An 18,700-nucleotide genomic window follows, 5' to 3' on the forward strand; every position below is an offset into this window, starting at 1 on the left:
AAACCCCATTTCCTGATTCTAAACATATACTGCCTTTTGGAGGGAGTGTGTTCATGTGTGAGCGCACGTGTACGTCCTGCATGTGGAGGTGTCTTCTGACAGGCCGGGGTGTTACGTAACTTCTCTTTGAGTTTATTTTGTGCACGTCCTTGAACGTGGCATTTTAATGTTTGTGTTCACAAGTATGTGTGTGCAAGAATTTGTGTGTGAGATTTCCCTGGAAGACCAATGACCTGTGAATGAACTCGCCGTTGTCTGGACCTCTTCATTTTTAGACAGACGTAACATGATCCATCACGGCGGTATTTTTAGAAAGGCCTCCTCTTGCCTAATATGCACCAGCTGTAAAAGTGTTGTGCTTCTGGAGAAACAGCTAACATGCATTGTTCTTGTCTTACGCTCTGCTGTCATCGAGGTCTTATGGGGTAAGAGAGGTTCAACAGCAAAACAACCACTAAACCGCCAAACCGTTCTGAGAAACTCAAACAGACACATGTGCACGGCTATTTTAAAATCGGTGAGGAATCTGTGGTTGTCCTCAAGTTTAAATGCCAGTGTTGCGAAAGTGTCACGTTACATTTTATACTTGTCAGTAAACAAGGACATCAAGACAAAAGAGATGTGACTCATTTGTGAACACTGACAGTTAGTATGTGAGTGTACAGTTGTGTTTTAGTACCCAGACTACTTACTATTTCCACATTACTCATTGTTATCGTGTTCCTCACAATTAAAACTGACATTTACAGTGTTCTGCTATGAGATAATGCCTACTATCACACCCACCTCAACTACAGTACAAAGCCACAACCATAGTGTCTTTTCAGTGCCTTTGCTGTGTGATTAATTGTTTTATCTTCAGTTATCTCTACTGTTTTAAAGGTACCCTGTGGTGTTTTAGACCAAACTAGATGTCTGTGTGTGCTGTGAGTGTCCTCATTCACATGACACTTATGTATGAGGATGAGGTGATTCATATTTATGTCAACTGCAAAGGGCAGCCACAGTTAGTGGCAGTAATGTTCAGTAAAAGGTAGCAAAGCCCCATTAAAAGAGACGAAGATGAAGATTGTAAGCCAGTGTAAATAATGCAGGCTGTAAATGCTAATTAAACACTAATTTTCATAAAGCCGTGAGCACGTTCTTTTAGCCTCTGATTCCTGCATGTTTGTGTGTTTTTTCTGTGATGTTGTCCCTGTTTGTACTTATGTATGAAACTTTTCATTTTGCTGCCCATCTTGACCAGAAAAGATATCTCAATGGGACCTTTCTGGTTAAATAAAGGATACAAAACAAAATATATGAATTTTCTCAGTAGTGTAAATATCACATATTATGATGTGTAATGTCACATAAAAGATGAAAATGTAGACAAAGAATTCAACATTTTTAGTTATTAGAAAATTTAAAGGTCCCATATTGAAAAGAAAATGAGATTTCAATGTCTAATTTTGATTATAAAGCAGGTCTAGGTGCTATATTAATACTGTGAAAGTATCAAAACACTCTATCCACGGAGAAATGCACACAGCCCGTATTCAGAAACTGCCTTTAAACGAGCTGTCAGGACTTCTGTGAGGTTGTGATGTCACATGTCACCGGTAAAAGTGCTGCTAAACTCTGTGTAGGTGTAGGTGAGTCCCCGGCTGCAGTGACGCTGTGAAAACGGCGACAGCACAGATGTTGAAGACAATGCAATACGAGTGGCCTGACATAAGATGACAAAAAAGAAATTCGTGCCCCCAACTGTTGGAGGCCAGGTTCAGCTCTCCATGATGCTGTCCATGGTGTTAGCAAGTCAATTAGAGGTGCTACTGAGATGTCTTAGCACCCTGACACACCTTCCACTCCCCTGTTAAATTGATTTTTAAATGGGCAGTAACTGCAGGTTCCTCACTCTTAAAGGATGCGCTATTTTTTGGTGAAAAATATGTGATGAAAAAAACAGGTTTATTTACAATGAAATCTCCACGGGGTATGTGTGTGTGTGTGTGTGTGTGTGTGTGTGCCAACCTGCTCCTCGTGCAGCACCACCTGTCCATCAAGAGGACTCCCGAGGGGCGCAACGGTGACAAAGGGCTGCCAGACGCCACTGATGGTCCGGGGGAAGACGTCGTAAAGCTCCATGCACTGAATGGTCTCCCCGCACTCCTTCATGGAGTACAGTGACACGGGGTTACACGTGGCCACGTACAGCACATCTGCAGAACAACAACAGAGGCAATGTGGGATTATTATTAATACTGTAAAGTGTGTCTGTCTTTATCCAGATACATTTGACAGTTAGTCTATTCAGTTTGGTCTGACTCTTGTTTATGGTATCTTGTCTTTTTCAGATTTGTGATCACTATCATTGAAGTTGATCCCAGAGTTGATCCCAGACCAATTTAGTGCCCTAGACAAAATTTTAGCTGGTGGCCCCTACCCTGTTTGGCATTCGCAGAAGCGTGTGCAAATTATTTTTTTGTGCACCCACAAAGCGTGCCCTTCTGGGTTGTTAAACACTTAAAATTGTTTGCATACAGGATTGACATAGCCACTTAAACTGCTTATAATATAGCTACCATATTGCCATTAATTGCGGGACACACCTTTTTTTCAAAACGCTTTTTTTGAAAAAGTTTTTCTGAAGATCAAATCTTTTTTTTCATAAAAAAAAAAAAAAATGTAATCTGACCAGAATGCACCAGTAACAATAACACAAGCTGATGTATATCTTTTAAATGAAATTGTCTCATTTGAATAGGTCAAAAATCAAAATGCAGTCTACTGGTAGGCCTATTTCTAACATCATTTAACCATCTAAAAGTGAAAAATAGAACAATAGGTTATATTTTAATTAGACTGTCTGTCTCATTGATCACCATGATCTTAAAATTGGAATTATTCTCCTCCTCAGTTTCCTTGGTCTACTTTTAACCTTCTGAAAATGATGCTGGATCATCTGACTGGCGTTAACATTCCTATCATTTGAAGGCTGCTGCAGGTTTCAGTTTTTAAGATAGTGTTATCATATGAATCTTGAGATTAAAATGAATACACTGATTCCAAACATGTCATGCTAGCTTACTGGGAAAGGGGCTAAATATCACTCCAAAGTTGAGCTGTCTTTACAGCGAGGTCCGCGACACCTCAGTGGCAAAAGGCAGGGTTATGGCTATAAGCTGTTTGTGCCCCCTCCGGCATTTGATGTCCTACGCACAGCGCGTGAGCCTATCCCTTGTCCTCAACACTTTTTGGAAGTGTGTTTAACTCGCTGCATGTCTGTGCACCTACATTTACAGTGAGGGCAGAAGACTTCATGTGAGTGAAATGTCCCTTTTTAATATTCCTCTCGTCTATTTTATCCGTAGATCCTTTGTCATATACTTCCTCTAATATACCCCTAAATAAACACTGAGACCTGAGAATGTATTGCATGACATTGTTGATAGTGTTTATGTGTGTGTGCGTTTGTGTGTATACCATCTTTGGTGGTGATATCGCAGATGATGTTGACTTCATTCATGGGAATCTGCCAGTGGGCTTTCTCTTCGCTGAAACTCAAAGCCCTGCTTTCCTGTCTGTTGCAGGGGTAACTCTGAACACGCAGAAACACAGGGCCCTGGGAAAACACAAGACACACTGTTACACTAGTAAACACACACAAAGTAGGAAAACAACACTGGTGTTTTAATGTTTGTGGTTGAAATTCTTTGGAACTGTGTTACAGTGGCTGGATTCACATCACACAAGGCTGTTTGTTCTACACTACTGAAGGTGCAGAAAAGGCCGTCGAGACAAGCTGACACTTAGATGATACTCCTGCAGCAGGATCCACTTCTCAGTGGTGCATCCATATAGATCATAGTTTTGCAACAATACAGCAAATGCACAGATTCAAAGCAACATAGTTTCCAGAATTTTTTTCATATTTTTGGAGGAATATCTGCTGCTAGTGAACTTTCAAGACCGTCTTTCTGTTTACCTTGACGTCTATGGGGCGCGTCTCAGTGGGACAGAGCAGTTTGCGGCGAGCGTTGCCACCTTGGTTTATCGTCCAGTATCCTGTCATCTTGACCTCTGGCAGCGGCAACCTAAAGATTTGAAGGTCACATGGTGACAACTGCCTGGGAAGGACTGCAAAATTGTGAATTCCTGAGATATAAATATAACAAGTTGTGAGTGTTTTTGACAGTGCACACTGGCACAAATGTTGCAGTTTTCTCATTTTCCATTTTTGGAAAATTACAGGTTTCACTGTCACCGTTTTGCATCCCCTCTTCAAATAAATTGAACTCATCGTATGAGGGCATCAACATGGCCACTACGAAATGAGCTCAGATGGAAGCCGTATTCTGCTCTGAGCAACAAAGGCTTTAATTCGATCCCACTGTCTCTAAAGAGGGTGAAGCCAATGTGGGACAAGTGTCCATATGTGTGTTTGTGTGTGTTTGGGTGCTCGGCTTGTTGTGTCTGGCCAGATGATTACTGGTCTTCCCGTGAATCACAGCTGGATTGTGGCCACAGTCTTACTGGCTGCAGGTGGGGTGAAAGATGCAACCGCAAAACACAGGAATTCGTAGCGGATAAACGGGTTAGAGCTTGGACAGTGTTCTAACCATAAACATTTCTATGAATGGAAAAGCAATGACATACATAAGAGAAGCGGTTCCTTGTTTTCCATGTCCAAAATTGGAAATCAAGAGACAAAATATTTGCTTTTATGTACACGAGGAGTTGTGGGATATAAACAGTTCAAGATGTACTTTTAAAAACACGGATGATACAAAAGGCCCTCTGAGCTGGGATGATGTCAGTCCAGACATAACGGACCAGATGTCGACGCAATCAGCTACGTAATCAAGGAAAATACTTGTTTCTGCTCTGCCCTGTTCTCAAGATGTTACTTGAGAGATTCATGAATCTGAATTTATGAATGCGATACGTCAAATAAAACCACAAGAGACAGAAGAAACAAATATTTTCCTTTATTTAAAAGACAAAGCTGTGCATAATGAGACAATGTAGTGGATATTAGAATCTTTCCCTTAGAGGAAAGTTGAGGTAATGTGAATGATCTAGTCAGCCATTCATTTAACAACTTCAGGAAGCGGCGAGGAGACTTCATGGAAGCCTTAATGTTTAAAGGGACAGTTTACCCCAAAATCAAAAATACATATTGTTCTTCTTACCTTTAGTGCTGTTTATCAATCTAGATTGGTTTGGTTTGAGTTGCAAAGTGTTGGAAATATCGGCAGTAGAGATGTCATTTACTTTTTATTAGCTTTTTAAACACATATAAATAAAGGTAAACACATGTGCCAATTGGACATAAAAACACACACTCAGCAAAAAAAAGGAAGAAGTTAAAATAAAATAAACTACAGGGGGAGGATCCATCTCTTAAATAAACAACAAAATCAATAGTCAAATTTATATTACGTATTATTTTTCGATAATGACATTATAGCCGATAAGTTATCGGCTGATAATACGAAGCCAAATTGCTTTCATTGACTTAATAAGCGCAGCATCTACACCTTCTGATACAGCAGGTGGCGGTATGAACCTTTAAAGTTGGTTTGTGATCCGCCAACAATCACAGAGAAGAAGAAGAAGAAAGTGTGGCACGCTGACTAGAGAACCAAACATGTTGTCGCAAGATGTACATTACTAGAAAAAAATAAATAACATTTGAGGAGTCAGAAGTGTTCTTTGTTCTTTTGTTGTGTTAACAATAGTAAAGTCAGTTATATTTGGTTCGGTCAGAGCTATGGAATATTAATTCATCCATCTTTGCTCACTACATTTTAGCATCTTACCCTCATGTGTGCATAATAAACTTCAGGTTATGAACTTCTTTTTAAATACAAAAAAGTTAAATTATGAGTTATCTTATCGGTATCAGCCATGAGAAGCAGGTAATTATCAATTATCAACATCGGCTGAAAAAAATCCATATTGTGCATCCCTAACTCAAAGCGCCAAAAAAACACAACAGCGATGTCTCTTTCCAGAAATCATGATTTGTTTACTCAAGATAATCCACAGACCTCGTTGTGAACAGTTTCATGTAGGAACTATTTTCTTTCTACCAAACTACACCTGCCAACCGTATCACCGCGCAGAAGGAAGCGTGCATCTATACTCGATACTGCTGGCTTACATCTCACGCTGTCACAAGCACGAGCCTCTCATCCATTGGTAGATGCACGCTTCCTTCTGCGCAGTGATACGGTTGGTGGGTGTAGTTCGGTAGAAAGAAAATAGTTCCTACATGAAACTGCTCACAACAATGTCTGTGGATTATCTTGAGTAACCGGGTCATGATTTCTGGAAAGACACATTGCTGAAATGTAGTTTTTTGTTGCTTTGAGCACCACAAGCTGAGTGCCATCTAGTTCTATTATATTGGAGAGAAGGCAGACGTCTCTACGGCCGATATCTCCAACACTCTACAACTCGCACCAAAACGATCTAGATTGATAAATAGCACTACAAGGTAAGATAGAAAATGTGTATTTTTGATTTTGGGGTGAACTGTCCCTTTAATTCAGTCTGAAACCAGTCAGAGGGCCAAAAGACAACATCAGCCGATTTCAAGCATTTCAGGATTTAATTTCTAAAAGTTACAAATACTCTAAAATCAGAATATCAAGTCTAACCGGTGCACTCTCAGCAAGAAGGGGTTCTAAAAGGGTTCTCCTCAGAAAGATAAGAGTTCTACCTAGAACTACTGGCCTCTGAGGAAACATGTTCTGCTGACAAGCTTCTAGTAAGGTTCTTTTTAAAGGTAATATCAAGAACCATTCACTGTAACGAAGCCAATAAATAGTGTGTTTTCTTAGCTTCAATTTCTAAAAAATAGATTTTGGTTAAGTTGACAAAAAATCTACACTAAATAAAACTGTAATTCAGCCAAAATGAAGTGTTTGTCATATAGTATCTTATCTTTCTGTTCTCTGTTAAGATGATGCTGAAAATCACAAGGTTCAACCGGGTTTCCACCAAGAAGTCCCTGGTAATGTTAGGGCAATGTTAGGTATTTGACACCCTGCGAATGAGGACAGGCTATTATATATATTGGTCCATCCAGTTATTATCAAACGTGCAAGTAGACTGGGTGAACTTGTGTTAAGCTGTGGTGGCTCGCTGCTGAGGTAATGTCTTGATTTTAATGATTCATAACGGTGCTAGGAAGTTCATTGAGAAATGCCCATGTCATCTATTATCCATCGTCCTACTCTAACCCCATTCTGACTGGTCTCTGTAACTGTGTGACAGTCAGTTGGTGTTAGTCAGGTACCGGATGTGCCTTTAATGTGTGTGTGTGTATGTGTGTGTCATCCTAGCGTCTTGTGCTCCTGGTGCCTTGCTTACTCCTTAGCCAGTTTGACAGAGCTGGGCTTGGCTCCGATGGGAATCCCGTGCTTGTGCAGCGCTTCGATCAGAACCTCTCGCATGTCCTTGTTGTACGAGTCAAAGTCGAAGACATTTCGCACCACGTTGGCCAAACCCTCGTCGGGGAATTTCTGCGGAGTAGAAGAAGATGGAGGAAGAGGGGGTTATGGGAGGGAAAAGGTAGAGAAGAGGAAGTGAGAGGTTAGTGAAGGGTGGAAGTAGGAAAGAGAGAGCAGGGACACGGGGAGAGAGGGGGGGAGAAGCAAAGGTGAAAAGGACGGAGGCAGGAGGGAGTTTTGGAAAAGAGAGACGGGGAGGATATTGAGAGGAATGACAGGGAGATAAGAAAAAAGGAGAAAAGAGCAGGGAGGGTGGCAAGTAGGAAGAAGAATAGGGAAAAAAGCAGAGAAGATGGAGTGAAAAGGGTCAGAGAAGGAAATAAAGTTAATATAAGTCTTCAACAGGGTTCAATGCAAGGACACAGGCTGGAATAAGACATGCTATCTGGAAGGTAACTCATCCCCAGACTCTGACCGCGACACTGACAGATGAGGCAGCTTTAGTTATAGTGTTTGTGATACAATTAGAGAGATACAAGTTATATTGCCTCCATAAATTTCCTGTATTGTACAGTAACTATGGTGATACGTTGGTCAACAGGCAATAAAAGGCGGAGAAACGGAGAGCGAGCAGAGAGCAGAGACAGACGCTACACTGCACAACAGCCAAGAAACCAAGTTACTAAAATGTTGGGAAACATAAACCAGGTACTACGCTGAGTGTTGGTAACTTGAAACAGGCATTTCTCATTAGTTTTGACAACTTTTGTAGACAAAGCAATTGCCCCGATAAAGGCTGGGTATTGTTTGTGCGTACAAGAGGATTTTTGATACCTTGAAATATGTTTTTCTAAAAGACTAAACGCAATGAACTTTTCCTAAATGAAATTTGATTTAAACAACTATCTGATGAAGGAAGAAGCAAACTAGATTATGAATCTGATTTGATACCAGCTAGATTTATCGATCAACATATCCTCATACAACGGTTCGTATGATATCCTACGAAAAGTTATTCCTCATTTTTCATGCATTATCCTACAAATGTCCAGCAACACCAGTCAATTTCAACTTGTTACATCCATACAGTCTTTTCAAAATAAACTTCAGTCTTCACAGGAAACAACTTATTTAGGTTAAGGCAACAAAACTACTCAGTTAGGTTTAGGAAAAGATCCTGGTTCGGGTTACAATAACTCCGGAAGTGGCGTTACTTACGTACAGAAATTACTTGACAAATAAATCAACGCTGACTTCTGTTTTCACACGGGATACGAACAGCAGTTTCTTGGGCGAAAGTCCGGTGTTATAATAATTACAGTGCATTACTTTTTGTAGGTATAGCTACGAACGGTGTATGAGAACATCCTGTATCGATACCGATCAATTGAAAAAAATAACTGATAGATAAAATGAACATCATAGTTTGCAGCCATAAACGAGACCCAATCCTTCGCTCTAACAGCACGAAGTCTACAGCCTTGATATGAATAATCTTCTAAGTAGAAGCTGTAATTGAATGCTCGTATACATTTTTAAAAACACACAATGCTCGTAATGACTTAACAGCCCTGGAACCTGGGGAGTTATTAGGACCATTATGTCACTTTCAGATGTACATATTACGATGTATTTACACTGTCCGGCCTATAAATTGCTGCACAATCGATACCAGCCTCGTCCCAAGTGGTTACAACTAAAACATAGATTGGATGTGAAGAGCATTGGGCTGTATCGATTTGGGTTCCAAGTTACCACAAAAGGTACAATTATGACCAAATGCGAAGCGGTAATTAGGGCCGACACCGGCCGCTGCCTCCAAAGAAGCAATTTAGACTTTGACTAAATGACGCCGTATCTGTCCCACTCCTGCAGATGTCAATAGGGCTGGTGATTGATGACAGAAGAGGGTGGCCTGTGGGGAAATCAAACATAAGGGCTCGTCCCTGTGCACTGAATTATTGATCCGCAGTAGCGCAAGCTCCAATCTTAATTGAAGTCCTGCTCTTCTGGTTGTTTTTTTCTTCCTCTCTGGGCTAAATACTGAGCACATTTCTAAAGTTAAGACCAGAAGGAGATGTGACAACACTGATTATTAAACGCAAACAAAATAAGCATGTGTGTATTCCTCGTATTACCCTTCACACAGACAAGCTGGAAATACACCTTGTTTTTTCCTTTCCCAAATGAAGGTACTAGCAGTTTAGACGACGATGATGGAAGGGAAGGTGAGGAGGGAAATGTAAAATATCTAAATGTTCTCTACACCATGGCTTCATGCTGTTTGTCTGCAGATGGATAAAGGAGGGGGAAGCTGCTTACTATTCAAACAATAAAACTATAATGGCAAAGCAATAAAACTGAATGTGGTAACCATGGGAGCGATGCTCTCTGCTAAAGATCCATGTAGGTTAAAATGTGTCTTGAGGAGAGTTTTTTCTTATTTTTAGAACAACATCACTTTGCGACTAACCTCTTCAATACATTTTAAAAAACAAATTGTTTTCCATTGAAGTCTATTTGATAAATTAATCCAAAGTAAAGGAGTACAAGGATCCCATTCAGCATGAAATATGTGTAATAAGCTGTTGATGATGTCAGACTTCCAAAGGACACAGAGGTTGAACATGGTCATGATTACTCAGAGCTATCAGCTGAGTTCGATGGAAGTTTTGTGGTGCAAATGTGTGGGTTGTGAATAATGAGGGAAGTAGAGGGATAGATGGTGAAATGGGTGGGTGGATGCGGAGAAACGCCAAGATGAGGTTACTCAAATGGCATACACTGATATTTGAGAGCACAGCAAATGTGATCCATTACAGATAATGTTTTGCAATTTTTATTTCCACCCCACCCCCCGATTGATTCTTTTCCCTCCGCCTCAATGTCTCTCTCTCTCTGTGCCTGCATCTCCTAGCCTCTCCCTTTTAACTCCCTTTTTCATTTAGACTGAAGAAAAGAAGGAAAATACATGAAAAGAAATGATAAAGAGAGGCGGCGGTCGATCTCCGAACGCATCGGCTAACGGTCCGACAATGGATAAGCCTTCTGTGCACTGCTCATTGTTTACAGTCCAATTAGCAACTTGAGACGCGAGAATGGAGTTGGAGTTGAGAGACGACGTGAATGACCGGATAGTTTCTCAAGTAGCCAGTTTACAAGCTCATTTTTAACTAATAAAAAGCTAAATCATCGTCAGACGTTAGCCGGTGGGTTCTGAGATTGCTTATCGGCCAACCCGTTCCACCTTTCTTTGCTCTCCACACACGGACTGTTGACCTGCATTCAACCAAAGCCTGCCCCAACGTGATTGGTCATTACTACTCGGACTATAGACGAAAACAAGAATACTTCCGATGCCATAACCACCGATTCTATTGTTTTCATATTGTACAACCGAATGTAACACTACTTATGCCTTCCAGGACAGATTGTTGCTCCTTGTTCTTCTCTACGATGGCCATTGTGTGGCCATTCAGAACAGCAGCTGTGCTATAACCTGGGCAGCTGCACAATTTTGCCTTCCATCATAGTTTTCTATCACAATCAGGCCCAGTGCGAAAACTGCCTCCGACAACTACCGATTATACGGTCATTCTTGTGTAACAGTGTGTGTTGAGGTGTGTGTGTTGTCGTCAGTCTGGACTGAGGCAGGAACAGGGTCTCCCCTCTCTGTAACAGCTGTGTTGTGAGGACTCTCTTTCTTGCATTATTAAAGTGTCTAGCAGTGCCGGATTAAGGTCACGTAATCTTTATGAATTATTTACGAAAAATAGTCTGAGACCAAACCTGAGAAAATAAAAAAGCAGGAGAAGTGTTGTACTGTTGAAGGATATGCATCGTATGTGTATGTTTTCCGTGTGTCCTCTTACCTGGAGGTGTTTGACTATGTTGACCACCTCTCGGGTGGAGTAAGGGTAGGTGATGGTGCCCTGGTCGGCCATGGACCTCAGCTCTCCAAAGGCGGCCACCAGCTTCTGCAGAGTAGCGTCGGGAACGTCGGGGCCGTACTGTTTCAGCATCGCCAGCTCCGCCTGGGGCTTTGGATTGTCCACAGCATGGCAGCTAAAAATATCACCTGTTCAGAGGACAATAACAAGTCATTACTTTCCTGTAGTGATAGCTGCTCCATTTATCATCACTTTACTAAAGATATATCTGCTCCATCGCTCTTTGTATGGTCATACTAGGCTCTTTTTTGAGAAATGATGTACCCCGGCACTTTACTGCAACAAGGACAGAATTATAAAAACACACGTGCAGCATCTACAGGCAAGGAATGAAACAGCCGCTGTGACTTTGACAGGTCTGAGAAACTTTGAGCAAAACTTGAAAGACCTTCAAATTCCAGGTTTTAGAGAGTGCATTAACTTCAAAAGAAATCCTGTTTAGGGCACCCTGGTGGCCTAGGGGTTCAAGTTGCCGACCAAACCACGGTTTGAGGGGACCTTTGTTGGATGTCATTCCCCATCTCTACCTCATTCTTTTCCATCTCTACTGCTTCCTGAGACAGACCTTTGAGGTGCTGCAGCATTTATTTCTGTGCAAACTGCACAGCTTCTCAAAGCTAAACTGACTCTGTCTTCTGCTACACTAGCTCGCACTATCACGCACATTCGACGCTGCTCTCTCTCTCTTGCTTCACCACTCAATTCCACATACTCTACAATTCTCTACCTACGCTGCTCTTACAACAACTGGCTCTAGAGAGGGCCGTTCACATTTTCACGTCGGCCACCGTAGTTCCCTCTACACGCTTAGCAAACAAGGTTGCAGTCTGTAACCTCACCACTAGAGGCCGCCGGATGTTACACACTGTACCTTTACATATATGAGTTTGTTCTTGAAAGAGAAGATTACTAGCCCTCTGCTGCAGGTTGTTGGTGTTGTGCATGTGTGTGTACCTAGAGCTCCAAAGAAGTCATTGCCCAGGAAAGGAAAACCGGGTCGGTTAGCCAGGACGAGCATCCTGAAGTCTGGGTGCATGACTATGGTGTTGGGCCTCCCCTCAGCTTCACGTGGATCTTTGGAGTGGGAGACAGTCACAGTTAGCACGACATAACAAGCAAACAAACACAACAAAACAAGAACTAATACTTTCCGTCTCTGCATCGGTTTCTGCCTCGACCCTCTTTTTAATGTTTTGATTTGATTTGTGTGACCGAGTCTCCCACACACCTCTAACGGTCCTGATAGCATCGAGGAACTGTCTCAAGTTTGTGTTTATGAAGTGTCATGGTTGTGTTTACATTCCTCCGGGAGGAAGAGCCTCTCAGGAATGGAGAAGCTGTCAGCAGCTACTGCGATTACGTTGGACTACATGGAAAATATACACCGTTTATAGTCCAGCGTGATCCAGAATCTACTGGTACCTGTCCATAAAGGCTTTTATCCTAAGCCTCCTTTAGTGGCCTGCATCTGATGTTTTACTCGTGTTTGTCTTCAAGGACATCCAATCCTCAACTCGTCCGTTTAATGTTCCCGCTTCTGTCTGCGCGCTGTATCTGGGACATGTCTTCTGTCACGGTGTTAAACACTGTATGCGTGCGTGTGACTGTGCGTACCTGAGATGATTCTGCGTCCGTCGGCCAGGATCATCTCTCCGCTCTCCACCAGGGTTTTGAGGATGCAGGTGACGTTAGTGGGAGCTTTGTCGGCCTCGTCGATCACTAAGATGTTACCCTGTTTCACTGCCTTCACCTGCGCACAAACACACACAAAAGGCTCTTCATTAGTAAAAAAGAGGAACCAAAATACACATTACTGATCTGTCTGATCATCTAACTGTGAGTACAACGTTATTACAACCAATAGAAAGGATGGACAGAACTATGTAAATAAATTCCAGTTAGATCAAACTGGAATTTTCCTTTCTCCCTGCAAATCCTGATATATTTACTACATATGCAAGAGGAGTGATCCTGTAAAATTGCATGTGTATGTATGTGTGTGTGTGTGTGAGTGTCTGTGTGACTAACTGACCAGAGGCGAGTCCTCGTACATGATGATGCCGTCTCGGACTGAGGGCTGCAAGGTCAGAGTCTGGACGGTCGTATCTCTGAGGGAGCAGAAAACAGGGTTCACACTGTAGATATTCATTCATGAAATCAAATTGCCCTTTTGCAGACCCTTACGTTTGGTATCTGAGTAGCGAAGAGGGAGAGAGATAATTCTCATGGATTGGAAGGCTTCCAGCGCTCCTTGTTTCTCCAGATGCTTTAGGGAACTAGTCTCAGGGATACAGCTTGAGAGGCTTCGAAGCAAACACACAGGGTTTTCATGAAAAGTTTGAGAGACACCTTAACTCTCCCTTTGGTTAACTTAAAGGGTTAGTTCGGGTGTGGGGTTGTATGAGGTACTTATCAATAGTCAGTGTATTACCTACAGTAGATGACGGTCAGCACGCATGAGTTACATCCAGAGATGGTTTCAGCAAACATATCATGTCTATAGGGCGTTTCAATGTCCAGTTTCAGTATTCCTTTACCATTTGATCATCAAAGATGCAGGCCAGTGAAAAAGGGTGTCAGTAACACTTGTGCTTGAGTTCAACCGTCCAGCAACAAAAACATAACGTTGGAGCATCTTCCCCAATAACTTTGAGTCCCTTGTGGCGTCCAAAATTATCCCTCCCTCTTTCTCTGAACATCTCTCTCTTCAACCCACCTCCCTCCCTCCCTCCATCAGCCCTCCCTCCCCGATACCTCACAGTGTGACCCAGGAGCTGTCCTAGTTTCCTTCCTGGCCGGCTGCATCTCTCTTGCTTTTCTGAGCCACATCTCTGTAGGCTTTCAGTCACAGACTCCCAAAAGCCACATGCACAGATCCTCCTGCCTCTGCCCTGGTCTAATATTAGCTGCTGCTACAGTAGCTAACCAGGCCACATCCACGCTCAGCTCCACTTCGACTTTCACAAGACTTTGACAAACTAAAAGAACACAGACTGAGAGGAGACATCGGTTGTCTGTACGTGCTGTTGATGCTTGACCATAGATTCAATCTCACTGAAGTTCTTCAGGTTTGTTGATGACTTCTATTGGCATTCTGTTTGGTGCCTTTCTCCCATCACCGAGTCACTGACACGCAAAACACTGCCTTCTTATTAGTGCCCAGATCGATACAAAGGTCCACCTCAGCCTCTGATTGATCCGAGCTACATTCAACAGCGAGGCTGATTTCACAACACAACACATTGATCTATGGATGACCTAATTTTCCTGAGGTGTGATCGTGCGAGTATTTATAGAATCAGGGAACCAGAGTTAACAAGGACTTCTTCAAAATTGGTTCCTTATTTAATTTGGACATGTGAAGTAAGTCCTTGTTCTGGTGAAGTGTGGCCTAATTTACTGAAGACCAAAATAGTTTTTGACACCCTTTTGATGGGAAGGCTGGCAGGGGGAGTCAGAGAACATGCTGGCTGCTCACATCTCCCTCAAATAGAGTTTCTTTGTTCCTCTTATTGGAAAACTACAAGTACTTCAAAGAAACATGTGATTATTGCTTCTGAACGGCATCATATTTTGCCAATCATAGTAGATAGAAATGGATATCCTGTTTGGGAGTATGTGAACTTTCAATGCAGAACAATAATAAAACATCCCTTAATTAATAATTGATAATGAACTTGTGAGCTATTCTGCAGCTGGTGACCCAGACATGGAAAACTCCTCCATAAGTTAGATTCACCTGAAAGAAACTGACTTGAAAAAGAACCTATTGTGTGTTTTTAGAAGAAGATATTCGGAGAAAGTTTAACACGGTGACGCAGAATGGAAAAAAAGTGGGACAAAGGAGAAGCTGCAAACATTGAGACAGGATTATAAAAGAGAATAAAGACCACAGTGACTGACGTTTATTCCTAATTCTTTTTAAAGCTCTAAGTGCAGGGGGGAAGTTCAAAAGTTCATGGTAACAAAATACCTTTAGTTTATAAGCTAACATGTGACATAGATCCTCCGGTTAGGTTATCTTTATTGTCCCATGAGGGGAAATTTGTTTTACAGCCAGGGTTCACATAAAAACAGAATACAAAAGACAACATCAATGACACATCAATACACAAAAGAAGTATCTAGAGTTGCATCAGTAATGATTAATCAATTAGATGTCAACTATTAGATTAATCGTCAACTATTTTGATAATCGATTAATTGGTTTGAGTAATTTTTTTAAGGAAAAATATTCTTTGATTTCAGCTTCATAAATGTGAATATTTTCTGGTTTCTTTACTCCTCTATGACAGTAAACTGAATATCTTTGAGTTGTGGATAAAACAAGACATTTGAGGACGTCATCTTGGGCTTTGGGAAACACTGATCGACATTTTTAACCATTTTCTGACATTTTATAGACCAAACAACTAATCAATTAATCAAGAAAGTAATCGACAGATTAATTGACAATGAAAATAGATGTTAGTTGCCGCCCTAATTAGAGCAGGGAAATGGAAATTAAATTGGAAATGCGAGTGTGCAAGGGAAGTGCAACAAGTGCAGCCAGAGTGCTACATGCTATATTGAGCACATTAATAGCACTTAGGACGAAAGAGACGTGGAGTCTATGGGCCCGATCTTACACCCGCCGCAAAGCGAGGCTGAAAGGAAACAGACACACAGTTGTCATTTTCACGCCCAGCGCCCGCGGTTGGTCTTAAAATGAGGCGTGGTCAGGTGTTTTGTTGGAGCATTGCTATTTTGAAGTAGAAGAAAGCGTTATTGTAACAGTATTTTCCTGCTATTTAAAGGGGTATTTTAACGGGTGCTGTGAGATGACGACCAGAGGTCAAAAGCTTAAACTCCTTCAGGAGTGGATGGTGCTGGCAGACTATATAGCCCTTCTAAGGACCTGCCTGTTATAAATGTCCAATAGCATAGCCTGACACCTCCCTGAAATCTTACTGGCTATTGTAACAAGACTTCCAATTGTGTTCTTGTCAGACATATTTTGATTTCCAAACCAAACAATAATACAAAAGGTTAAAACAGATACTTCAACTTTTTAGTAGAAAGGTGTTTTGGTAAAGAACAGGTGGATTCTCCTCACCTGTGGAGCTGGAGGTATTCTCTGGGCCTGTTCAGAAGGTGCAGGAATCGGTCCACTATTTTATTCTTACCCACGCCCTAGGGAAGGAAACAAACCATTCAGCAACCAGCACAATTTAATGAAATGAATCTTAAAGCACCGACTGTGTTTCAGTGACATAGAGAGAGATAAAGAGGTGTCCGTTCCATGTGTGGGGAGGCAGCGCTGCGAGGGAGAGCCGAGTGTTTGACGGTGCTACGTTGTGACAGGGGCCGTTTCTCTGGGACTCCCACTGGCTTCCCACAGAGCCGGCCTCTCCTCGGCCGGTCTGTCAGACGTCCAGTAAACCGCTCTGACAGCTCCTAATGTCTCAGCTTCGCCCATGCGTGGTCATGTGCTCAGATTTGCAGATTGCTCTCCCATGCACACATAAACATCAATGCAGAAACACACACGGACAACCTCCCCTGAGCTACCAGTACAACCATGTCCACTCTTACTCCCTCTTCCTCCTCTTCCTCCTCTCCTCTCCCTTTAATCCTGCACATTAGGACCTGACTGGGGGCAGACAGTGTCCCCGAGGAAGTGCTACATGCTTCCTCAGTGATCTGTGAGCGGGTGGGTGTAAAAGGGTGACATCAGGGTGCAGGGAGCTAGTTTCATAACACTTCCCTCCACGCTCAAACAAGGCTGACATGTGTGGCCTACTTCACTGAGGCCTACTTCACTGAGACCCCCCTCTGCAGGCATAAGCTCTGCTTATTCTACATGACACCAAAGTGGGATCATAACAGTGATCATCTCTATGGATAAAGGCCCGGTCTCAACAGGGCTCTCTTCTGGGGACAGGGGACTTTAAAGTACAAGTATTTTGCACTTAACAAGCACTGTGATATGTCACTCACCTGGTTGCCCACCAAGAGGAGGTGCTCTCCTAGTAGAAAGTCTTTCAACATGTCTTCCATCACCATCATGTGCTGCAGAGAGATTTAAACAGACATTAGTTTTATGGACTCACACACACGTCGACTGGAAACCAGATGTGGTGAATTGCATTTCACATATTATGAAAAGGGGACTGTTGTCCCCGTTTGAAGATAAAAATTAATCTTAAAACCACACGGGGATTGTGCAAAACATTCAGAGATCTGCTTTCTCCTCCCCTCTGCTCTCCCTATGCTTTTTACAAACTGTGCTTCTGCTCTGAAGACAGAAAAACAGGTCATTCAATAAGTAGGGCATCCTCGTTGCTCTCATCCTATCTCACCCTCTTCCTTTCTTATTTTCAGTCTCCCATACAAGCAGGCTGAGCAAAAAGGGCAGAATGAGGACGGAGAGAAAGAGAGTGGGAAAGAGAGAAATCTGGGTCACATGGCGCCATCAATATTGCCAGAGGATGTCAGAGTGTCATTTCCATAGCTGGTTCTTCGCCGGACACCGGCCAATAAGACATGAGACATCCACGTTGAAGTAAACAAACGCTGGTATATAAATATCTCACCTGGTAAAAAACAACATCTACTTTACATGGGCGTGTTATTTTATCCAAATCTAAAGTCTCCTCAACGTCAAGGAACTAAAACTAAACTAAAATGTTGCATTTACAGGCGCAGTAGCTTAATGTGTTTAATATTAGAAATTAAAGGGTAACTTCGGTATTTTTCAAGCTGGATACCGTCAATGTACGTTCACTAAAAGTGTTTGTTTTTGCCACCGACAGATTGTTATTATAAGAATGAAATGTTTCCTTTACTTTTCGCTTGATCCGGTCTGTTTTGTTATCGCGTTTCTCGCTCGAAGAAGTCTCGTTCTCAAATCTCGCGTCGCATCCACATTGTGGAAATCATCTAAATATTCAGCCATGACGTTGAAAATGTTTTAGATAACACTAAGCTACGCTTTCTGTACTCCAACACAACAAACTCTGCCCGTTTCCACCATGGATGTATTCCACTATTCCACCGTTGTCTTCCGGCAACACGTCACCTCGCAAGATTTCACAACGAGACTTCTCCTTGAGCGACACTCTTTCCATAATGTTGTCAGACACTTCTAATAACAATCAGAGCCTGTCATGGCAAAAACAAGCACTTTTAGTGGATGTAAATGACGGTGTCAGCTTACCCCAATAGCACCATGTTAAAGCCTGTGAGCAGCTGCCGTCTACAGCGCTCTCTCATTACTGGACCAATTAAAAAAATTGTTGTCTCTATTAGTCAGTTAGACACAAAAAA

At 42.1% G+C, this 18,700-nt stretch overlaps 1 protein-coding gene across 1 annotated transcript in view; it reads right to left on the bottom strand.

Annotated features, from left to right (window-relative positions):
- Window positions 1-18,700, bottom strand: part of vwa8 (von Willebrand factor A domain containing 8) — a 75,132-nt gene that overhangs the window by 31,841 nt on the left and 24,591 nt on the right. Inside the window, exons 20-29 of the mRNA XM_037789610.1 lie at window positions 17,372-17,443; window positions 16,488-16,564; window positions 13,425-13,500; window positions 13,007-13,142; window positions 12,347-12,466; window positions 11,315-11,520; window positions 7,363-7,514; window positions 3,968-4,076; window positions 3,466-3,604; window positions 2,014-2,201 (exon numbers count right to left, since the gene is read on the bottom strand). Coding sequence (XP_037645538.1) covers window positions 2,014-2,201; window positions 3,466-3,604; window positions 3,968-4,076; window positions 7,363-7,514; window positions 11,315-11,520; window positions 12,347-12,466; window positions 13,007-13,142; window positions 13,425-13,500; window positions 16,488-16,564; window positions 17,372-17,443 — 1,275 coding nt within the window. The remainder of the gene's footprint in view (window positions 1-2,013; window positions 2,202-3,465; window positions 3,605-3,967; window positions 4,077-7,362; window positions 7,515-11,314; window positions 11,521-12,346; window positions 12,467-13,006; window positions 13,143-13,424; window positions 13,501-16,487; window positions 16,565-17,371; window positions 17,444-18,700) is intronic.

This window comes from Sebastes umbrosus, chromosome 13, assembly GCF_015220745.1.
Source record: "Sebastes umbrosus isolate fSebUmb1 chromosome 13, fSebUmb1.pri, whole genome shotgun sequence".
Classification (NCBI taxonomy): domain Eukaryota; kingdom Metazoa; phylum Chordata; class Actinopteri; order Perciformes; family Sebastidae; genus Sebastes; species Sebastes umbrosus.